At 37.4% G+C, this 25,784-nt stretch overlaps 1 protein-coding gene across 2 annotated transcripts in view; it reads right to left on the bottom strand.

The window, feature by feature from the left end:
• MYO3A (myosin IIIA) overlaps window positions 1–25,784 on the bottom strand; it is a 105,457-nt gene that overhangs the window by 74,357 nt on the left and 5,316 nt on the right. For both annotated transcript variants that reach the window (XM_059479651.1, XM_059479659.1), the window contains exons 3-4: window positions 8,029–8,133; window positions 7,158–7,257 (exon numbers count right to left, since the gene is read on the bottom strand). In XM_059479651.1, the coding sequence (XP_059335634.1) occupies window positions 7,158–7,257; window positions 8,029–8,133 (205 nt within the window). The remainder of the gene's footprint in view (window positions 1–7,157; window positions 7,258–8,028; window positions 8,134–25,784) is intronic.

Raw genomic sequence — 25,784 nt, forward strand, 5'->3', positions numbered from 1 at the left:
TGAAATGCCCCAGCATTTGAACTTGGATCAGTCACAACAGACTTCTCAACCTATTCTCTGAGCACAAGGTGGCTCTAGACTCCCTCTGCTGCAGCCCGACCTGTGCCACGTGCAATCCGAGCACAGTCCTTGAGAGCCTTCTTGGCCCATGCAATGCCACATGGCCCAGACACTTGCCAGGCTGAGCTGTGATCAGCCAACAAACTGCCTCTAACAAGGCTGTTCGTGGTCATTTAGGTCATGCCAGGAATGGCCATAGCACTGTGTTACAACAAGAGAACACAAGAGCCGGTGAGGTGTTGCGGTGAAAGGATGGCATCCAGTGCTGGAGCTCCCTGCCCAACCTCTGACCAAAGATTTACAGATGCTTTTTTCCCCACCAGACCAGCAGAAAGCTCCCTCATCCCAGGAGATATGAACAATTAAAGAGATGGAATTATCAAGATGCAGTTGTACCATGGACTCATTACTCCATGGAGACTGTCCCCATTGTTCTGGATATGCTGTACAGGGTAACTGATTTTACTTCTCTTGCTTTGTCATTATAGCAGCTGCAGGCTCAGATACACTTCAAAAATTCAATATTTTTAGCACATTCACAGAATTTTAAATATTTTGGCCTGTATTTCTGTATCAGAATACACATAAATATCACAGAACAATACTTAACAGAAACACCTGTGCATTCTATCTCATGTTGATCAATTGTTATTGATCACTAGTAGTGGTAAAGCACTACTAACAACCCATAATTTGTAAGAAAAAGTGGTATACTACTGAGACAATACAGGATGTTGGCAAAGTAACTCTTTCTAGAGGAAAAAAAACCCAATAAATTTATTTTAATGACTCAATGGAAATATGGAATTAATACTTGTATTTAGTATTGCCCAAATGAAATTATGAATACATTTTAAAGTAAACATAGAATGAATTTAAAAATACACTTACAAAACTGTGTCTTGCCATTGACTAGTTTCACCAAATTGCAATTTTGAATAATAATAAGGCCATCTACGAATGCCTGTTTTAAGATTTCTTTTTTTCTTAACTTTGAAATACTTCAAATAGCTTTAAAGAAAAAATGATCATTCTCCCCATAGCAAAATAATAACCTAATTACATTCCAAACACAAACACTGACCTCTGTCAGCTCCCAAACTACATAGAAACAATAGTTCAAGTATTAAACAAAGCAATATCAGTACGTCTGAATAGAGCAATACATATTCCCTTCCCCAATTCATTCTTCCCCCAATGAGTTGCTCTCAGGGTAAATCTCTAGCTGACCCTGGCTACTGTCCATGATAAAACTGTGCTAGCTATATGCAAAGTGGGATATCTGAAACTGCATTTGGAATGCCAAGACAATATTCACAAACAACATCCAACACAACACAAAAGCAGAAAAATGCAAACTAAGTGCGTTTAAAGTGCGAAAATCACCCTAACTTCACTATATATTCCATTAATATTACAATACATGTTTTAATTATGCAACCTATTTATCCACAGTGCTAAAGGAACACTTGAAGACATTCTATTAACTGCAGCAACACAGCTTGTATTTTTCCACCATCTGCCAGCAGCAGTGAGATTGCATTACCTTTTTTCCATGCTTTCCACTGGAACCTCCTTTACATATTAAAAAACATAGATCTTTCCAATGTATTGCTTATCCAGAGCCTCTAGTGATGGAGAGTTTTAGGTATTATTAACAAAACAACTAAGAAGAAACTGAAAATGTACAGTGCCAACCCTTTCCATATCCCCTTCCCACAATTACACTACGGGGCAAACTATGAGCAATCATGGGATCTCTTGTGCCTAAAAGTAGGCTCGAAATCTAAAGATTTAATGAGTCTACCCACATTTTATTTTCCTTACAGGTACTTGAATATTTCTGATACCAATCTAGATGTCTGACTTTTTTTCCCAGTGACCTTTCCTGGTAATAACAGCAAAGGTCTAATTACACATGGTATGAAAGTATGTTTGATGCACAGACAGGCATGGCCTTCAGAAAGAAACAGTGCTGCTGGAAAAATATGCATTTCTTAAGTGGGGAAGTATAATTTATATTTTTTTCTGGACATTTCCAAGGCAACAGCTGCTCATCCTGAGATATTTCCAGTCTGGGAAAGCAGGTTTCAGTAGTCCTGAAGAAGTATCAGCTACCTGTCTCTTGGTAAAGACTATCAGCCTAAAGGTCAACCCTCAAAAATATAGCTAAAGAGAAATTTTCCATGAGCCTTACAGTCCCCGCTTTTTAGCTAAAAGAATCACTTTGCCATGTGACCGTAGGTGTTTCATATAGCTTTTAGTGGAAAAATGGTTCTTTCCTCCATGGCTTCTGGGACATCAGCAACTTGTCTAGTTTGCTGATAGGGAGTTGTGTCCTCTAGGATCCTCTTTCATAAAAAAAAAAGCATGAAAAGTCCTGGCTTTTGAGCTCCCAGAAGCACTGAAATGGCAAGGGATTTCAGAAATAATTTCAAATCATTTCAAATGAAATGTCACTCAGACTTTTTCAGACCAAAGTTAAAGTAATAACAACAACAACAATAATAATAATAATAATAATAAAGCTAAATATCTCTTCTCCCATTTTGAATCCACATCTTATAGAGCTGTGGCTTAGATTGACATTAATGCATGAAAGGCCCTGTGCAACATCCTGATTTCAAGAAAGGAAATTGAATTGAGAGGGACTATCCAAAGAAACAAGTATTTGTCAGCAGAAGTAGATTTTACAACCTTAGTGTCCCATGAAATTGGTTGCACATTATAAGATGCAGATGAATGTATGAATTTTTACTACAGATGAGGTGTGCTGTGCGTTCAAGTGACTCCAGGCCAGCTTTTTTAACTGATGAAAAAAAATCAGACACTTAGATATTTAGGCAGAAAAGTCTGCATATAAATTTGTCACTTGACTTTCAAAAGGTATCAGGCATTAAATTAATTTCTTTAAATTTCATTACATTATTTTCCTGCACCTTTAGATGCTAAAATTTCATTTGAAATCTGTCTTTTTAACATCAATCCACTGTGCGCCACCAAAGTTCCGAAACAGATGTAAAAGACTTTCTCCACAGAAGAGGAATACAAAACTGAATATAATTAGGAATATTTATCAAAAAAAGAATTTAATTCACACCTTACTTGCCTTCAGTTCTTTCTATATAACAGATTACATAGCAGTCACTCTTTAAAGTGTTACAATGAATTTAATGTAAATGTATATTTTTCTACTAAATCTCTATCTTATACTGAAAACATACTACACTTGAATATAATGCAACTATATAATGTGGTAGAGGATATTCCTTCCTTGAACCCTAATTGGTGCATTTCTCAGGCAGAACATCCTACCTCAAAGCTTTTCTATCAGAACAGCTTAGGAGCTAATTCCCACAAATGTTCAGGTAGTGAAAATGCCTTCAGTCAGCCTTGTGTTACAAAGAGAATATGGACTATTAATATATATATAAGTTTAATGACTTTTTAGACTGAATCTGTGATCAGTGGACATTCTCACAGTAGATCCCCTTGGCTGGTACTCATTTTCTGTAAAAAAAAAATAAATTTTTGTTTCTCTCTGCTGATCTATATTATCATACCAGATGGATGCAAGGCCAGAGGATGCATCCCTGGTAACCGGTATTTCAAAATTTTTGTGGCCTGGACAGTTTAAAGTAAATTTAAAGCTATTTATCTGACAGCTCCTTGCTAAGCAATTAAGCTCCAGAAGCATTGTTGTGGGATGTTACAGAATGTCCTGGGTTGCAAGAGACCTTAAAGATGATCTAGTTCAAACTCATCTGCCATGGCAGGGACATCGTTCACTAGACCAGGTTTCTCAGAGGCCCATCCAGCCCATCCAACCTGGCCTTGAACACTTCCAGGGATGGGCCATCACAACTTCTCCGAGCAAAAACTGTTCTAGCACCTCACCACTCTCACTGCAAAGATTTTTTTTTTTTCTAATATCTAATCTAAACTTACTCTTTTTCAGTTGAGGCCATTTCCTGTTGTCCTGTCCCTACATGCTCTTGTAAATAGTTTCTCTCCAACTTTCTTCTAGGCTTCCTTGGGTATTTGACTTTATTTAATCATTAATCTATATTGGGATTGAGTGTTTCTTAGATACGAGAATGTTACTGGGTGATTAAACAATATTGCAGCAGATTTTAAGGGAAAGCAAAAATTTTACTCTCCAAAGCAGTCTGAGTGAGGCATGGCAGTGAGGCTGTGGTATTCTTTCAAAATCTATCTCTTTAACTGTTAGTACCTCTAGAAAGGCAAACTGTTCAGAGAGTTAGCCTGGATTTGGAAGAGCTTTTCCCTACATTTTCTGTGTCACCTCAAACAATTCAGTCTCTCAAAGTTTCAGATCCCCAGCTGTTAACTGCGAATTAAAGTAATTTACTTCTCCATAAGGGTGTTGTGATGGTTATCCATTATAGACTGTGCAGTGTTCAGAAACTATGGTTCCAGCATACATAAATACCTATGATGCAATGGCCACAAAGCAATGTGTATAAACTGTGTCACAAAATGAAGCTTCTGAAAAGTTTTTACTTCTGAAAAGTTTGTACTGCAGTGCAAGGAAGGATTCACCATGGCAGAACACTATACACCAAGTTCAAGGAGCTCAAAAGCAATGAAGGAAAAAAAGCCATTTTCAAGCATGATTTAATTCACTAGAATGGAATTGTTTTTTCACTTATGACTCTTAAAATGTTCCTACTTTAAAAAGAGGACAAAAAAAGCTAAATGATTGCACAGCACATAGCAGACTAAGAATAGGTTTTTTTCTAGTTTTGTGTTCCATAAGGCACTTCACAAGCCCATGTTTCAGACACGGGGTTTATGTTTAGAAGAAAATCACCATAAATAGCATCAGGGGAGGACAGCAAAGGCTTCTTCAGGAATATCTCATGCATGCAAGAGGATGGTGCAGATAAAGTTATCTTGGGAAAGGCTCACTGCCTTGGTCATGTGTGTTTGGTGGTTGAAGGAGTCCTTGGTTCCCTGCCTTTGTTCCCCTCTCCACACAGAAAAGCTGTGTGCATGCTAGAAAGGGTGATGTGATTATTTGGTTGGGATTTTTTGTGTTTGTTTGCCCCATGTAATAATTGGTTCAGCCTAAATCAAAAATTTTGCTTCCTCTGAGTATTTACTGGGTGAAAAAGACACTATGCCTCCATGTCTATCTTACTCTGTAGCCTGTCAATTTAATAGGCTTGTATAATAAAAGATGACTGAGTTTAAGTCCCAGATCCAATAAATGTTTATGTACAACAGTCTGTAGCAATGCCAACATGAGAGATTTTTATCAACTCACATTCCTGGCTAAAAAATGATCTTGAAATCTGATTAATGTGGGATTAAATCCCCTTAAGTAGAAGACAGAAATCCCACAAATCCCAGCTGAATACCTTAAGCGGCAGCTTGAATGGTGAATGGTACATCTTCCATGATGATTTTATGAAGACTATAAGTTTATTCCATATGAAACTACTCATTATTGGCTTCAGATTGTTTTTCTTCCTGGGCAGGTGGGGGAAAGCCAGGGAAAATATCAATCTATTCCAAAGTTAAAATATCAATTTACTCCATTTGTATATTCCTTTGAGAGGACGGACTGCAGCTATTGCAGGCTCCTTTTGAGCCCACATAAATGTGTGTGTAGGTATATTTGTTTCTTGTGCATGTTCTAATCTGTATTTTGGTATTACAATTTTCCCACAAGAATTGAAGATTATTTTTCAATTACAACCTTATCAGGAGATTGCAGTACCTGGGGAATAAAAAATTCAGGTCCTCATCCCTACAGCTTGTAAGTTTTGATATCTGCATAAGTGATTCCATTTTCAGATGCATCGATCCTCTAATTGCCTCCAGGAGCTCAAAATTTTTTTCCACAACAAATTAAAAGCAAAAATACTGATTTTTGCCTCACAATAAACTTCCCGACTACCAGAAAATGCTAGTAAGTATATTGCAGATGATTTAGGAAATACAAAGATTTTTCAATCGAAGATTTTATCTGAGGAATATAAAATAAATACATGACATTTCAAAGTAATTACTAACCCTAACAGTTTTGGGAATTTGTGTGTGAAGTCATGAGAGTTCCATAAATACAACCTACTGGCCAGAAGATACTATACTAAAGAGAGTTAAAATCCCATGATTAGTTTAAACAATTGTTATACATCAATTAAATCAGAATCATGAACAAAATAGGAGGACAAAGGAAAAACAAACATTTTCCATCTGCTGAATTAAACATATTTACAGTTGTCTGCTGTGCTGTGAAATTGTGACCAGTAAATTTACTTTTAACATAAAAAGGCAGTGTTCTACCTGAACATAATAGCTGATAACAAAAAGCACTGCAAATTTTTATACCCCTCATATGAAACAAAAGTCAAACCTAACCTTTTAGGCAAATTTCTGTGGTATTGCTGATAAATAACAGGTTGCATCCACTTATTCATTACTCTCCTCTTCCCTTTTGGTGATGACACCAAAGATGGGAGCATTCGGGAATCCTTTTAGGCCTAACAGGCTTCAACTGACTCTTTTAACGCCAAATCTCAGATTTAGATTTGCCAAAATCTGTCTTCCCAGGCTTTAGAAAGTGGGGATTACCTATATAATATTTCCTCCTCTAGTGCCTTCAAATATCTTTTGTTTTGTTTTAAATCAAATAAAGGAAGTATATGCATCTGAGATGAAGCTCTCCCATTCTTCACAACACCTATTAAGTTTCAAATGCTCTCATATAAAACATGAAGCTTTTTACTATCAGCTCCTAATTTCACTGAACCAGTGTGTGGTTCCTGGAGGAACTGAATATCAACCTTATTTTGAATCCTATATTCTTGCTTTGTTATTTCACTTACTCCTTGCCTCAAGGCATTTGGCACTTACCACCACTGTATTATAATTCCTGCTTTTTAGCCATGCCATTGAAACAGCATTACCAAAATTACTAAAATATCTATCAAGTTTTAAAAAGTAACATTGGTTACCTAAGTGATATTTTAACAAGAAATTAACACAGTTAATATTTTCTGGTTTATTTACTCTATTTTCCATACTTCAGGTGTAAAACATTGTACATATAAGTAAACATAACATACCAAAATCCACAAGCTTGACTCCTCCTTCAGTGGTCAAAAGGATATTATTTCCCTTAATATCACGGTGGATAGTTTTGTTTTCATGCAAGTGCTGAAGTCCCTGGAAGGTCAGAAGTAAACAAGAACTTTTAACAACAGCTCTGTCCTCCATATTACATTTGCAGAAACAACAAGGTAGTGGAAAAGTATGAAAAATACTTGAATCTTTTTTTTAAATCCAGAACCACTGGGATGTCATTCTCACTGCAAAATCACTTGCACATTACAAGGAAGAACTATTATTTCATTGCTCTACTTAATGACAAATAGAAATTTTAAGATGAAAGCATAAAAATATCACTATAAACCTACATATAATAACTTTAAACCATAAACTCAAAGAAAACTACTGAATTCTAAATTCTGCCAGAGAAAGTAAAATTTTAGTTATAAGAAAATGATAAATAAAGACAGTTGATCCTAATGAGCAGAACCAAATTCTTGTAGCCCAGTTTGAATTTGTTAGATATGTGGATTATTTTACTTCAAAAACAGTTTGGATCCAGACACAGGAGGCTGAACAGTATTTTGATGATATTTCCGCTATTTCTTAAAAGAAAAGCAATTTTGATGCTGAACTGTATTTACTACGAAAATTGATCAATGGTCAGAAATCAATTTTCATTCTCTTACGAGTGAAATGAACAGATTAACTGCTCTTTACCTTGCCTGCTTAAAAAGAACCATCCTAATTACACATTGCTTTGATTACATTAAACACTGCTATAATACAAGATAGTGAGCTGTGTTAGTGGGGACATGATCTCCATTCATTTAAAGAAAAAACTATGAGCTGATTATTGACTGTCCTTTCATTGAAAGCCTATCTTACCATCAGAGCTTCACGTAAAATGTAAGCAATTATAAGTTCATTCATCCTTTCGCCTCTCTTCAGAAATCCCTTCACAAGGTCAGTCACAGATCCACCATTGCACAGCTACAAAACATAAGTGGAATATAAAAAGGAATTAAGGAGTGTTGGAGTAGCCACCTGGTTTTCATTTTCAGTATTTTTTTGTATCTGTAGCCAAATGAGATTCTACTAAACTGAAAAACCACAAATTTTTCCTTAAGTCTACTACTTATACGAATAACATACACGACAATTTTTGCAAATTATTTTTCACTACTTTCTGCATTTAATTCTTCTTGTCCAAACACAAGTATAGTAGCGTATCTCTTTGTTTTCCTATATCCATGATTGCTTTTCACTGAAACAGAAGTAGATTACAATGCAATAAATTAGCTGTGAAGGCATGTTTTGTGGGGCATACTAATTGCTTCTTATATTCATAATGTGGAACTCGCTACCAATGCAGATTGTTGCAACATCAATTCTCAGGTACAAAAGCTATGTACAGAAAAAATGGATTTAAGTCATCAGCAGACAGGCAGCAGAAAAATTTCCCCAGCATGAAACCTACCAAGGGTAAAGCTGCCTTTTATGCTAAGCAGCACTTAATTCCTAGCACAGGGAGATGTGATACACAAGGCATGGGCATTGTGGAATATGATGAAAGCACTGTGGAAAGAAAGGTCTCCCACTGAAACAAGGGGGGCTGTGGGTGTAGGATTAATTATAGCCCTTGTTGCATCAGCCCTGTCAGCTCCTTGTTCCAGATGTAGAGCCACAGTCTGCCCTGGACAATCCTCTCCCACTCTCCAGAGGAGAGAGCACAGCCAGACTCCTGCAAACCCCTGTCCTGTCCCATTTATGTGTATTGTATTTGTGGGGTGCCCAGACAAAGGAAGGAATGATAAATCTGACTTCATGTTCTCAGAAGGATAATTTATTATTTTATGATACTATATTATATTAATGAATACTAAACTATACTATACTGAAGAATACAGAAAGGATACTTACAGAAGGCTAAAAGATAATAATGAAAACTTGTGACTATTTCCAGAGCCTCAACACAACTTGATCCCGACTTATTTTGACAATAAGTCAAAATAATTCCCAGCAGAAACCAATGAAACAATCACCTGTTGAATAAACAATCTCCAAACACATTCCAAAGCAGCAAAACACAGGAGAAGCAAAGGAAATAATATTGTTTTCCTTTTTCTCTGAGGCTTCTCAGCTTCCCAGGAGAAAAATCATGGGCAAAGGGATTTTTCAGAAAATGTGAATGCCACATATGTGGGGAGAAGAGACCTGGCCTTGCTCCCTAGAAATGACAGTGAGCACACATTACCAGCAGATTAGTTTGGACTGCAGTACTTCATATGTTCATTTTTATAATTTGCAATTTGTCTGCTGGAATAAGCAACAATGTAACTTTAGTGGGTACCTACTACTGTAGGAGTTACACGTCTGCAAAGACGAAATAGGCACTTAAGCCCTTAAACTATCCATAATGCACCTGACAATACTCATTGATTGAAGAGCCATTTGCCTCTGTAAAAGAGTAGCTGCTTCCAATAAAACAGTAAAATAAACTTTTATTCTTACACAGTATTATCATTTAGTAGCTTTTCACATGAAACTAAATTTCCATGTAAGCTATTTTAACAATGCAGCACAAAACAGTAATTCCTTTGCACTACATTTGAAGTATATTCAAATCAAAAGCATAATTTACCAGTAAAAACCTTTCAACTGCGGAATTCTAGACATCGGATTCTTTTGTATATGTGTATTTTTCATCTGTTCTTCTTTACCCCCTACATTTTTTCTGTGCTGCAATTAAAAAAAGACTTGTACCTTACAGTAAGAAGCATTTTTTATCCCTTTGTACCCAAACATAACAATAACTCTCTGACTATCTTTGAAACCCCTAGGCTGCTCTGAACTTGCACCACAGGAATGCCTACAGAAATGCCATTCAATACACAACTCTTGTTGCAAGATGTGTCCCCCATCAGGGCAGCAAAGGCTCTGGTCTGACAGGGGCTGAGCTCTATGGCAACAGTCCTGGACTCACTTAACCTCACCCTTACCTAAGTGGGACAATATGCATGCTTGGAGAGGGAAGAACTCATATGCTTAAATGATGGGATTAAATGCTTTGCTGGATAAGGATCAGATTCCCAAGCAGGATTTCATTTATTGTCATTAGCCATGCTGGTCTGCCTTCTACACTGACTTTTTCAAGTTAGTTATTTTTTCACAATGACTTTTTTTTTCAGGGTTTCTACCATTTTAACTTTGGCACATCACCAACATATTTAATCAAATCAATGGATTATTAATTCTGGTTAATTTAAAGCTCTTGCAGAGCACTGAAACTATCTGACAAGTATAACAAACCAATTGTGAAATACATTACACATATGATAGTCTTCAAATTATTTTTCTTCATTATCTCATATTATATTTTGCCTCTAACAGATGGATCTTTTTTCTTTACAGAGCTATATACCTATTCAGTGTAAATCAAACCAATGCAGAAATGAATATATTCTTTTTTTAGGCAGAAGAAGGGAGAAACTACACCTCAGAAATCACCCTCTTTAAAGCTTAGGCAGTAAAGCCAATACTGAACTTATTTGCCTGGGTCAGCAATATTAATTTTCCCTTTCTTTAACATGATGCTCTAATTTTTTTACTACTCTCGTAAGATATAAATCCTCATTATGAGATAAATATCTGCATTGTAAGATAAAACTTACTGAAAATATCAGATAAGGTAAGATATTAAAACTGTGATTATTTTAGACAAAACAAAAACTGAACCTGGGTATAAAAAAGGTCAGCTAAACTGGTGTTGAAATAAAGAACTCAGAAGTCAGCCCTACCACCATGGAAACCCTCCACCAACTCCCAAGGCAGGGGGGCTGCTTAGACAGAGTTCAGCTGAGGATGATATAGAGCAGTACTTTCACTTACATCAGACAATAAATATTTTTCTGAGACCATCAGCATAGGAGGAAGAGGGGAAAAAAGGCTGGGTATTAGAATGCAAGCAGCTATAAGTAGGAAAAGGGATTATTGGAATACAACCACAATTAGAAAAGGAGATTATGGCAGACACTGCATGTGTGTGCTCTACGCTGTGTGGGCGAGAAGGAGAATGATGACGACAACGATGACACAGGTTAGTATTAACTTTGTTCTATTTTTATCATCATGGGTAAAATCTTGTATCTGCCCTAATTTCCTATCTCTACTGTGCATTTTCTGGATGTGAAGCTACCACATGTCCCTAAAACCTGCACATAACTAAAGCTGAAATGGTGATTCTTTCTCCTGACTCAGGCTATCAAGCTGCATGTGTACTCAATCCAGAGGTATCATAAACACCTCAAAAACATCCACCTCCGAATGAGTGTGGCTCTTCTCTTCTATCTCAAAATTAGAAGCTACACAAAGTTACAATACTCCTGCCCAATATGGTGCTGGACCATGCTTGCTTGGGAGTTTGAGTAGACAGGAAATAAATTATCCTTGGGAATGCTGATCAAAATCTAGTCCATAGAAACTTATAGGAGTAAAAAACCCTAAATCATTTAAAAAATCACATATCCTTGATTTATACAGTCCTTTAATGAGAGATTATGGGATAAATGTTATTTAGCAGTACTGCCAGACAGAAAGTTTCCTGGGGTGTTGTTAAATATTGCAGCTTACAATTATGATATCTGCTGCTTCTTAGTAGCATGCTGTCCAGAGTAAAAACACTGCTAAGCCTCTTAGCAAAGCTGCTCAGTTCAAGTTAAGTCAACTGAAATGCTTGGATGACAAGAAATCATGAAGGCAACAGAGATAATTTTTTAAAAACATCTCTCCAGTTTTCAGTGAAGCATCTAGAGAAGGGAGATGATGGTGGCTATTACTTTATTGCAAACATTGTGAATTTACATGACCAAACAGCTGATCAGTCTGCGTCATTTGCTCTGCAGCATTTGGTAAAATCTCCTCAGAACAACTTGATGACAAGCACAAAGCAAAGAACAACAAATGCACAGAGAACTTGGGACAGCCACAGAGCAGGAGCTATGGGTCTGTCTGAGCCCTGGCCCATGGTAGGGCTGACCCTGAAGGTCAAAGCAACTCTCCAAATCAAATGACATTTCACCTGTCACGAGGCGTCTTCTGGGAGGAGAGGATCGTAACTCTATTTTTCTGTCCCACACTAGAAACCCCCATACATTCACACACATTCTCTTGCATACACAGAAACATTTCCTGTGGTTTATTTCAGATGGAAGCCCCCATTTAACTTTGAATATACTCAGCTTAAAGGGACAGACTCCTGGAATGTCCAGCCTGTGCAACACAGGAAGGGAAGATATTCATGATTGTCCCACAGGGAAGTAACTTAGAAATGTCAGAACTTCGCACATGGGCAATTTTCATCAAATTCATATTAGTCACTTATTCTATTGTCCCCTTGTGATTTAGAGGTATTTTTTCCTTACCAGCAATTTTTTCAGTGCCTGCATCAATAGAGTGCAAATATTATGTGCAAAAACAAGCAACTAAAAGGAGGGTAAATTGAAGGCTTGAGGCTACCTAAAATGAAGTGGAGAAGACAGAGACAGAATCTTTCTAGTGTCACACAGCAAAGGATGAGAGGCAAAAACCCCCCACTGCAAGACAGGAATTTCCTACTGGACAAAAATGAAAAATTTTCACACTCAGTTAAGCACTGGGAGAGATTACACACTGAGTCTGTGCTATGTCCATCCTTGGATATATTCAAACTTGAATTGAAAAGACAAACTTGTAACATTTAAGTTAATAGTGTTTAAACAAGGGGTTGGACCAAATAACTTCCAAAGGTCCCCTCCATGCCGTAGTTTTATATGGTTCAGAATATATGAATTTTACAATATTCAGTTCCTAGTCTGGATTTGGATTTTCAAACAGCAGAAAGAGTGGGTAAGAATGAAGGAAATCTTGCATACCTGAACCAATGGAAACAAAAATTTAATATAAAGCTTGCTTCATATAAAAATCTGCCTTAAAGAGCCATAGCTCTGATGGCCATGCATAGCTGCACCAAAAGAGGTGCTTAGGAATCTTCTACAGTGGTAGAAAAGGGCTCCTCCCTTATGATTTTCTGGCACTCAAAAAGGCAAAGACTCATACTGGGATGACATGCAGCTCTCCACCCACCCATCTGCCACAACCATGTGCCACTATAATAGAGCTATTAGTATGCTAAGCTATCTTCAGCAAAAAAATTATAGAAAAGTATGATCCTAAACTCATGAAATGTCACTTAAAATTGCCATTGCATCACAGTCATGCAGATGTTCTTTTTAGGTCTTAGTCACTCTTCACCTTACCCAGTTACACATTTCTCCTCTTCAGCTCCTCTCGATTCTAATGCCCATTGAAGATTCAGTATCAGCTCCCCTTTTAAGAAAACCATCAGCTGCCCTTTTGCTGGGGCCATTAGAGCCTTTAATCATCCAACTGCTCCTGACTTATGCATCTGTACTAAGCTCTCAGGTACTGTTTGCTTGCATCCTGCAGTTGTCAAGGTGCTTTCATCTTACTTCAGTAGCTTGGATGCAAACAATGGGACAACTACAATTACTTCCTTCCCTATCTTTACAGGCTGCTCAGACCTAAATGACTGGGCAGCACATCACACAATGCACAATTCATGTCATGAATGAATTATAGTTATGAAAAAAAGTCCAACCTTGCTTTAATGTTATCACATATAGGAATGCTAAAAGCATCATGGCACTAAACTATATATTTTTCCCTGTTCTTAGAATAGATCAATAATCTGACCTGCTCTCCTAAGCAGCACTGCCAGTCTCTGAGCTGACTGCACCTTTTTTTTAAGACTGACTGCTGTAAGAACAGAAGATTCTTAGTGGTTGCTGGTTTGTAATCATAAAATCACAGAAGCAGAGGAGTAAAAGGGATCTCAAGAAATCACTTAGTCCATCGCATATGCACTGTGTAGAGACCTGTATTTTCAGATATGGCAGATATATGTCTAACTTGCTCCTAAAAATTGCTCATTGAGGAAGATTCCAGTCTTTCTGAGTAGCCTGTTTCTGTTTCTCTAGCCTGATAGAGAATTTTTCCTGCTATCCAACCTGAATCCTTTTTGCTTCCAACAAAACTGCATTATTTTTGCCCTTCCTTTCAGCAGTATCTGATAATAAATTATTATTATTTTCTATTTCTATCTCTGTCAGACTACTGTCATGATACACCATTTTTTTCTCTTTTTTTTATGCTGTGCAGTGTTATTTGTTGTAACCTTTAGAAATTCTCCACATTTTCTCAGCTTGGACTGTCTTCAATTTGCCACTGACATTTTGCCCAAACTGCATACAGAATTCCTTGGAAGTCTTGTCTTAGCCGAGAAAAGATGAGCAGACCATAATAATCTCCACTTTACAGAGAAACCCTTTCTGCAGAACCACAGCCTGGTCAGGTATGTCCCACTTCTTCTTCCTATGGATAGTAGTATTTTGCATGAATCTCTCTTCTGTGATTCAAAAATATTTCTCTGCTATTCACAACTGTGAATCTGATGCTATTCCCCAATGTGCTTGTAATTAAACTAGGTATCTACTTCAGCTTTTTATGTGAACTTTTTTTCATCACTCAAGTTATTACTGAACAGAAACAGACCAAAAGCAGATGCCCACTTGAGATTTTCCCAGCCTAAAAGTGAACTAAATCCAGTTTTGTGAAAAAGAGGTAATTTGTTTTACTGTTTTTGTGACATTTCTGTATTTTCACATTTTCCTCACAAGCATGTCACATGGGACCACATAAAACCGTCACAAAAGACACATTATCAGGTTAAAAGATTACATTGTACTAATATAATTACTAATATAATTTGTTCTGGTCCAGTCCAAGTTGACCACTTACGTTACTGGGTTCTGCATGTCCTACAGTGGTTTCTATTAATTAATGGTTCAGGAACCATTGTGGGTATCAAAGTTAAGAAGATTGATCTGTATTTCCCAGGACATTATTTTTCCCTGCTTTGTAAAGACAAATACTAAGTATTCCTGTATCTCATTTCTCTAGTAACCTTGTCTTTACCACTCTCCACATTAGACCCTCTGAACTTGTCTTTAAATGCTTTAGAGAGCATTTTTGTTTCTCCTATTTGAAGGCATTCTGAAATTGCATTCTTACTAGTCTCTTACTGTGCTTCTATTTTTCTCTGCACCAGCTAATTTGTTATTGTGTTTTTAATGTGTTTAAAGAACTGCCAGCTACCCTGGTATTTTCCTGTACTTTTACATTATTTTTCATAAGTACAGGTACGCACCAGCTCCTGAAGCCAGCTAAAGCATACTCTCTCTAAGGGCATTATCTTTGCCCTGCTGCCATTTTACCATCCTTTCTCTTCCTAGGTGAGTGAAAGTAACTATTTTGGGACCTTTATCACTCAAATTTCCTTCCACCTCTTTTCAAAAGAGATCTTCTCTATGAGAACAGAACAGAACAGAATCTACCTCATTCAGCCATTTCCAGAGTCACTTTCTTTGCCTTCTCTCTCCAATCAAGAGCTCCATGGGCTGTCCATTTCACAGTCCAGCTGTGACCAGTAACTCTTACTCTCTACCTACAGTGTGACACGTTTTCATAATTATTTACTGCCAAAGAGCACATTCCACTGACAGCACTTAACACCTACCACCCGTACCTGAAGGTTCTTGTGAAAACTTACAGGAAACTAAATCAGTTTATGCAATGGGCTGAGTGGTTCAGTACACAGCTCCTGTCTGTGCAGCACAGTTCTAATTTCATCTCCAATGGAAGAAAGATGTTCACTGTAGTTCCTGTTTTTCCTAACAACTGGACAAGACACCCCATAACTAAAAGAAACCATAGCAATGGTTTCTCTGTGCTTTTAGACAAAGTTGATTGCTTTCAATTTAGCATGAACAAATTGTATTACTGAAACAGGCATCTTTCCTGAATTATTTTGCTCCAGTGATCAAAAACCATGGGGTATTTATGATTTTGCTATCTTATATCATCTAGCACCTCCAGGGCTGTGTTAGTCACAGCCTCATGGGTGTTTATTTGTTGCTTTTGATTTCTTTCCTTTCAGTTTGGTTTTTATCTTCTCATTTTCTTTACCATGCACATGCACTTACAAGACAGCCAGCCAGAGGAAATGTTTGTCTGTTTCATCTTATGCAATGCTGGCCTTCACAAATTCATATTTCTCAGTCAGATCATAGATATCTTCACATCATGGGCAAAATGGAAAAGCCGCAACTATGCAATTATTGCCTAAATTTCTTCTTTCAAACTCAGCATAATTTAATGAAGCCAAGCAGGCTTTACACAAACAAGAAAAAGAAAACCCTAATCCCCAAAAGAAGGATTTTTCTGTTCTAAAACATTGGTAATATTGTGAAAAAAGAGCAAGAAGGTGACAGTGCTATTACAAAGGTTTAATGGACATAGCCTTGCTCAATTCCCCTTCTAGCGCATCCCAACACAAACTTTACATTACACCATCCCATATTTCACAATCTTTCTGTTATATTTACATCCTCATCAAGTTGCTGATGAAGAAATCAATGTATCACCTGTCCACATTTTCTCAAAAGATTATACAGCTGAAGTGGTACCAAGCAATTTTCTGTAAAGCAACTGGGAGCGAAATATATTTAAAACAGAAATTCTGAATGAGCTTCAACTATAGCTTCCTGGCCTGGCAACACCAAAGCACAGCTGTAATTTTTAATAATCAAATAAATGGGTCATTTTGCAAAATAAGATGTAATCTAACTACAAAACTGAGAGGCATTGGTCAGTAAAAAGCCAGGACTTTCTGAGCAAATACAAGAGGCATCTTATGAAGAAAGAAGATTTGGATAAAGCAAACTTAGTGCAATTCATCATTTTATCATACACAAGGAGCAGTGGTAAAAATAACATTTAGAGGGCAAAACCACTCCCTTGGCTAGGGAGAAAAAATAGGGAATAACTTTGGGATCCATAATGACAGAAGTATTTCTACTGACTGCTGCAAACCTTCTCTGGAACACACAGAGAAACCCCTAAGCAAATAGGGCAGCCTGTGGTAACAGCAGGCACTTCACAGCTTTTATTTCCTGCTCAGAGCTGTGTCACTTTTGTTCATTCTTCACCAGTTAAGAAACATTTCAAAGCACCTTCCTTTTCTGTAGCATCATTTCTACATTATTCAGAGTTTGGACACTAGTGCCAAGTACTGCCATGTCCACACTACTCATAATCCATTTTTTGTGTGTGTTTCTAAACAAAGACAGCAATTTAGCCTAATTCACTGTAATTTAAATTACTGCAATAGAAATCTTCCCTATTGAGTTTGAAATCATGGCTGGGGAAGCACAGATTCAAACAATGGGGCTTGTCTAAAGGCTGCTTTTACAAAAGGAGTGAAGCTGAACCCCACTCATGCCTAAGGCAATTTGTCTCCTCATGGGAGTGCGTGGGACACAGGACACGAAAGGAGCTAGAGGACTCTGTCACAGGACCCTACTAAGCAAGCACATTCTGAAGGACTTTCTTAAAGGTAATTTTTATAAGAACAAAATGATGCTAAACTCAAAAGCCATATTTTTCTTCTCCCTTTTTTCTTATTTTAATGAACTACTGGAATGATTAACTTGGAGAGACTAGATTGGACAGAATTGAAGTTAAGGTGTTTTGTAAGCCAATCTCTCCCTGCTCATTGTGTACGTGTAAGGCAGTTCTCTGCTTCCACGCTTTGATTTCAGCAAAGTCAGCAGCAACAAATGCTGGCATTATATCTGGAGCCCAGGAAACCTTTCATCACCACTGACACCCATATTGTTTCTGAACCTCCCAGCTCCTTGTTCCTTGCTATAGTACTTTTCTCCTTTAGTCAGCAGCTTCCATCCACCTCTGCCTGACAAAGACTGAGGAGGAGACCCCTCTCCCTACCACTGGAGCACCTTCAGTCACTCCCTTTATAAAGAGACCCAGCAGGTAAACTGAGCGCAAAAGCAGCAAAATTGTTCTATCACACTTGAATTTAAGCACCTAACTATCAGGTGTCAGAGAGTAAACCCTCAAAGAAGGAAAAAACAACTCTTAGTCCAAGCATTCTTTCAATGAATAATGCTATGCCACATTACTGGTAAAGGAGGTCTGGTTATCTTGGATCTAATAAAAACTACACAAATGTGGGTTTTAGTGTTTTGTTTAATTTTGTTTTTAAATTACTCTACATCTTTGGTAAAAATTGTGTTCAAAAATAAAATGCACAGAAAGCAAAGTGATGTTAAATATTAAAATGTGAGAGACATATTATTCCTAGGCTCCTGACTTAAATAGTCATATTGAAACTATTTTCTGAGCTTCTGCTTTACTGCATGGTGGCAAAAATTGTTAGAGGTTACTGAGAACCAGGTTTTTGCATGTGAGCATTCTCCAGCAAGGTGGGCTATAACCAGTCATTTAAAAGATGCAAACTGTGCAAAGCACAATGTATTATGAAATATTAATTATGCATAGAAATTATTAGTATTTAGTAAAAGTTTGAAGCATTAAATGATAGTTGTAGCCATACATCTTTGGTCTTGAAAAAATAGGATATGATTCAAGAATGAAAAATTGCTATAATTGGGAAGCAAAGAGAGACACATTAGAAATGGAGAAATCAAGCCCAATTCAGGCATGTAATGGATCAAAACATTCAGTGTTGGTCTGAATAGAGCAATTATAACCAAAGACATTTCTGAAAAATGACCTGTGTTAAGAAAAACGAAAAAGCAATTTTCAATAGTTTCATTTTTCTGCTATATATGCCATTTGAAAATAGCTAATAATATTTAGGCAAATGACAGCTTCCTGCCCTTTACTCAGCCTTTTATGAAACCTAAATGGACTTGTTATTTTCCACTATACTAATTGCCTGAAACATTACTGTTTTATAGCAAATATCACATACCAGAAACAGCTGTATATCTTTTTTCTTATTATAACTCTTATTATATATTCCATTAAACAGCACAACTTCCATTCAAAGCTTTTTTGAACTCCATAACTTTATTCCTATAGATGGAAACACATCTGCATATGGTAATTCCTATATCTAACAAAAGCATACTGTAAACATGCCAAAGGAAAATCCTAAATAAATTATTAAATTGTCCATACCACAGGGTTCTCTATTTCATGCAAAAGAGAAGTAACTGATACAGTGATGTCTCTAGTCCATCTCAGGTAGGCTCATCTTTTTAGAAGCTCAAGAGAGACTGTTGGGTCTTGCTTCAAGGCAAATTCCTGTGGGACTGACTCCAGCCACTGCTCATTTCTCAGAGAGGCCTCACCAAAAGAATCAGGTGACTGAATTTGGCTTTTCCCACTCTTACTAAATTGTCACAGCAATTAAAACAACACCAGTCTATACTTCTATGCCCTCCTTATAGAATCATAGAATATTCTGAGTTGGAAGGGACCCACAGGGATCACTGAGATCAGCTCCTGGCCCTGTACAGGACAACCCCAAGAGAGTGTTGCCCAAATGCTTCTTGATTAATTATAATTGTATGATTTTTTAAAGAAAAAAATCTTCAGTCAAATGGAATTCAACAATTGAAGTCCCAACACCTTCAATGGCATGAATTTGTTCACTGAACTTGTGCATGATCAGCAACTTCCCAGGCTCTGTGCTCTCCTTGCAGGCTGCAGAATCCCAAGGCTGCAAATATTTTTAGCCAAATATCTTCGTACATCTAGAAAAAGAATTAGTTGCTTTACAACATTGACAGCCACACCTCTCTTCCTCTTCCATGCACAGAGAGGAGCCATGAAGAGTGACAACACCATTTGCTGAGAAAGGAAAAAGATGAAGCTAATGGAGAGAAAATGCTTTACTGCTGGCCTTACACATCAGGACTCTTACAAAGCGCTGGAAATCTCAGCAAGAAAGAAAGCAGAACTACCCATCCTGCCCTGAGCTTTGCTTTTTTGTGCCCAGCCTGCTTGGGCATAAACAGCTCCCTGAAGAGGTGGCCTGTGCCTGGAAAAGGAGCAGGGGATGGATCTGGTTCTGTCAGAGTGTGCTCCCACCCCCGCATGGCCAACACAACAAGATCCTTCTCAAGCCACTATTCCATACATGTTACAGGACTCTGCTCTTTTAGACTGAGATATGGGAATGAGGTGAAAGCATCACAAGCTTGGACAAGGAAGATGATCAGTCTCCCTATACAGCTTAAAGAATCAAAATTACTGTGTCAAAATTAAATGCATAAATATATTGCCATCTACTGCAAAACCTGAGGTTATTGTAAAAGTCAAAGAATCTGTCATAGTTGGTTTGGGTTTGTTTTAATTCATTGGGTTTTTCTGGGAAGAGTGAGGAGCAGGGTGGTATTTAGTTTCTTACCGTTTCTTGTTTTTCTTTATATTTTACAACACACAGACTTCCAGCTCTCAAACAGCTGAAGCCTCATTCAAGTTAAGGTATGCAACAGCAGTGAAATATTTTAGCCTTTTTATTTTTTTAAACAAAAATACCAATAACTGGATCTTCCGACAGTTGTTGCACCACTTTTGTAGAAACCATACTGCAACCTAAAATTGCACTATCAACATCTCAGCTCTGAAGTAGGAAAAAAAAATCTCCCATCCTCTCAGCAACTGGACTTGCTGAGACTGTTATTTCTTTACATGAACATACTCCATAGATAGGACATTATATAACAAAGCATAGAATTGTTGTTGTTTAAATAAGGAGGATGCACTTCTGTGAGCTTCCCCCTCTATTAGAATTACATGCAATGTTTATAAGGCAACATGAACAGAAGCTCTTTCACATATGAAAGAGTGAAGGTCAGTGAAGGATCCAAGACTATTAACCACACAAAATTTGGGCATTAATGATACTCATTTTTCTCTGACACACATGTAAATTGTGCTGTCACTGTTCTTTTATGAATCCGTGAGGAAAGTTTATAAATATTCCATGAACTCTAAGGCTCTCTTTGTGACCACAGTTAGATTTGCAAACATGTGGAAGCATCTGATTGGCTAAATTTCCCTCTCCAAAAAGCAGATGACAACAGTGCAACAGCACAGCAGACTCAATCCAGGCCAGATACAGCAGTGTACATGTATTTTACAGCATTCTTAATTTTGTGTAGGAGTTCTTGCAACACCTTCTTCTCTTGGTTTTAAGGAGTACTTACCCCTAACCAGCCATCTCCAACCATGCCATTATTCCTTTGAACATTCACACTGGCTGCCCTTTCTAAATCACATCAAACATGAGCTGGATGCTTTACCTGTCAAAGCCCTTAGCAGTGATAATACCATTTATTATGGAAAAAGAGATCTACTTCTATCCTTGATCAGCTCACAGTGGTATCCATTACTGGGTATCTGTAGGCACAACGTGTTTTCCATCCAGCTTTGTAGGAGCAGCTAAACCAGAAAACCACAGCACTATCCTCCTTCAAATCCTCCTTAGTAACTCTCCTGTACTACAGTTCTGACAAATGCTTACTGCTGATTGGGATCACAACTGACTTCTGTTATCCATCCAGTTCTCCTTTTCCAAAGCTATTTGTTCTATTGGCTTAAACCTTTGAAGAAAGCTCTCTGCTATGAAGAGTCACTATTCTGACAGGAAAGGAGTGAATAACTGATACTCTGCACATTGTGCTGGGTTCTCCATCTCTAGGAAAACTCAAGAATGGTAGTTCTTCTAAAGGATTTCCATAAAACCATGGAGAAAGGAGTTCTATCAGGGATCTCAGCTTGTCACATTCTCATTTCATTTAAACACCTCACCAAAGGTAACTGCCCTTGTGATTGGAGACTGGGCAGGAGCTGCACTGGTGCGCTACTCTGCGCCCATGACACAGCAACAGTCTGTTGGCTGGTTCTCTCTCAGCTCTTACCCTGTTATAAGCATTTTGGAAAGCTTTACTGGAAGTAAACTAATAGTAATGGACCAACATAACCCTGGTATAACATGCTGGCAGTTTGATATACTGGCATTTTATTCCTTTTTCCATATGGTGTAACAATTGTTACAATGTTGTACTCTGATTAACCGTGGGTTTTCACTTGTCTATGTTTGCAGAAAGAGTGGCAGATGAAATGATGCACTAGTTTTCTACTTTAATTCAAACTCCTGAGAGCTTCTACTTACTGGGTTTAAGATTTTTTCCTTCTTTCTGAAAAAAACCCATCTTAAATAAAAGCATCCCAAGGACTTAAAAAGAGAATTTAGACATTTGTACATTTCACTTTTTTCCCCTCTCAATTTTAACTTTAAATGATCAAAGGTAAGTAAAAAATCTGAATCACTTCAGGCAAATTATAAATCAGCAAACATAGCTGCCAACTGAATCACAATAATCCATCGTGACAATATTTCTGTAATTCTTTTGAGTTATCAGTGTCTGGTTAGCAGGTTCAAATAACATCAAGAAAAACATTTAGACAATGAAACTCAAAGTATACCACTTTGCAAAAAATCCAGAATGACACAAATTATCAATTTATTCAATGATTTCTCCCATGTTAAAAGGCTGAGGGAAAGGGAAAGGCTAGAATGGCACCTTTTCAGAGAAGCAGATTCCAAGCACAAGCTACTTTACACTCCCACATGATTTCTCTGGTGAAGATTACACTAGATCAACAAAAGGTTCCACATAGAATAAAGATAAATCAGGTTCACTCAGTCTGGACTGTGCATCTGTACAAATTGCATCAACTACTCTGCAGGTACTTTTTAACAACGGAGTTGTCTAGAAAATAGAGCCTGCAAGCCACTAGAAAGTGTAACATATGAGAAACATATGAAGAAACTTTCTCATATGAGTAGAAGTCTAAATTTCTTCACACTGAAATACAATTAGATTTAGCAACATTTTTGCAATGTTGAAAATATTATATTCCACTAATGTGGAATATTATACAAATAGAAATCAGCATATAATAGTGATGCACAAATTCAACTTGCATGCTCATAAGGGAAGATTATAGAGCATGCCTGTATCAGCATCATGTTTAGTGTGTCCATAAATGGATACTAAATGGAATAGTCTGGGACATCTGTAATACAGCAATCATGGCTGCTGGAAAACATGAGGGAAATGGACTGCAAAAACTGGACAACAAACTCTTCCTAAATAGCATCTTCTAGTGCCACCACAGAACACAGAAAGTTGAGCTACAAGGACCATTGGCCTAACTCAGCAGGAAACTGCTAATGTTCTTGAAATGTTCGTGTACAAACTTCAGGGGAAAAAAAACCACCTAAAAAGAATATTTTGTCAGTCTTCTTGACATTCAGCAGAGTGAAAGGGATGTATTTCTGTAACACTTCTTGGCAATTCCCTCTACATCTCCAGAAGTGAGAGGTTTCTACAATATTCTTTGATATTATGAAACTGTATTTTTGGGTGGAAAATCATTCCTTCCAAAATTTTTTACCCTCCTAAGATAAGTTTTTACCCATTAAATAAGTTTTTTTTTTACTGTAAAAATAATGCATGCTTCCTCTATTTCCTATACAAATATATTGATGACTACAAAATATCCTAGCATACTTATGTGACTCAAATTCAACCAAATTAATCTTAAATAGAGTATGCATAACTTTGCATCTTTTGAAAATGGACTGAGATGCTTCTTAAAAGTTCTACCTGATCTCTGTAGAAGTGAACTAAAGAAATATGTTGCACTGTGATTCTGGTTTACAGCAGCAAGTAAAAGCTGTGTAATACCTACCATTTACCTTGCTATGGCCTTTCAGACTTCACTCTTTCTTGCCTAGGTTGTTCTTTGCACCAGGCAAGGCCTGTGCCATTTGTTCTCCCCACCTGCCCCAGACCTACATCCCCACCTGTAGGGCCCTGATAGAATTCCTCTCGGCTCCATCTTCCATCAGATGATTTCCAACTATCTCAGATATTTTCCCTTCTGAATTAACATCCAGAGCAGAATGAAATGGGCTACAGCGCACTGCCTCAGCTGTGTCATCATGCTGCTGTCTGCTGACACCAAACTGCTAAGCTGATTCATCCCAAGTAAGGGATTTCTTTCCAACACAGACTCAGTAGGACAGTTCCTCCTGCCTGAGTCTCTGGTCACACATGGCAAAGCTTAATGCACCTGGCAGGAATCCTCCTTCCTGCAACATTCTGTACTATAACGTGATTAGAACAACATCCAAGGAGGAGCAGATGTTCAGCTTAACTGAGTGCAGCCTACAGAGAGAAAGGCATTTCTGAACTGAGAGTCAAGAGTACTGTCATGCTGTACAGATGTTTCTTGTTTCACTTTCATTCCCATAAGCAGTTTTCTTAAAAATAAATTGCATGGGACACATCTTTAAAAGCTGAAGATTTTTTATTCTAGGAAAAACCCCCCCAAAGCCAAACATCAAAATACATGTATACAAACACCCTAGTGAATAACTTTTTTGGTAACCTGCAATGGTGATTCTAAATTCATTACTAAATGCTGAGTTCTGAGTTTTACCATCTGTCACAACCCATTACTAGAGGAATTTGAGAAACTTTCTCTCCAAATCGTCTTGCCCACATATCCCATCAAGGAACACAAAATGGAGATGATGAAAAGATACCCATTCTTATAAACTGCAGGACACCTTAACTGCTGCTGTGAAAAGCAAACTGCAACTGTAAAGCTGCACACAAGCTGATAAGAAGATGCCACTTAAACAGAGAAATCTGTTTCATGACAGTTTTCCTTCACATACACTATTATTAATAGGAAAGCTTCACCAAAGTCAATACTAAAATTTATTTTCCTGCTTATGCATATCTACACATACCAGCTGAAATTAATTGCATTCACAGATCTACATGTGCAGTGACAGAAAGCATCCAAGACTATTACACACACTCCATACTTGCACATGTACAGCCTGGCTTAATATGAGTAAATATAAAACATACTCCACATGTAGTCTGGTGTTTTTCACGTAAAGAACATCATTCCGTGCAAAATATTAAAGCTGATAAACACTTGACTGTTTCCTCCCAGTCTGTTTCAGCCTGGCTGTTTGGCATCCATCCTTTACAGGCCAGAAGTTTCACAGATGGGAGTTTCCAATGCCCAGCAGACACAATGGACACTGGATTTTCCAAGATGCTCACTTCACAAAGACCTGACACCTTTTGATGTCAATCTAACATAGTAATTTGTTATGATTTACAATGCAAATAATTCTTAAAAATATCTTCCAATGGAACACATAAGAATTCGGAATAGATGTTTTTAGACCTTAAGCATTGCTGATAGCTTGTTTCTAGAATTTGATAGCATTGTATCATTGAGATATTTGGTAGGAGATTTGTATTTACTTATCTGACAAATCATAAAATTTGTCAACAACCAATTCTTCCATCTTAACCTTTTCAAATTCTGATCAAATGACAGCAAAAGTCTTGATTCCTAGGAAAAGCAGACTATTGCTGTCAGAAATATTCTTCATTTTCCTTTGGATACAAGAGGAAGTTTTTACAGAACAGGCTGTGAATCTATAGAAACTGTAATGATCAAGACCTTTGCTCACAGATTACTCAAAACTAAAGACAAACACATCTTGCTCTGACCTTAATTTGAGGAAAATTAAGTGCTCTTCTCCTGCTGCTGTCAACAGCATTTGGGCAGTAGCTGCTTTTATTGGCTTA

The sequence above is a fragment of the Ammospiza nelsoni genome, chromosome 1, assembly GCF_027579445.1.
Source record: "Ammospiza nelsoni isolate bAmmNel1 chromosome 1, bAmmNel1.pri, whole genome shotgun sequence".
Classification (NCBI taxonomy): Eukaryota; Metazoa; Chordata; class Aves; order Passeriformes; family Passerellidae; genus Ammospiza; species Ammospiza nelsoni.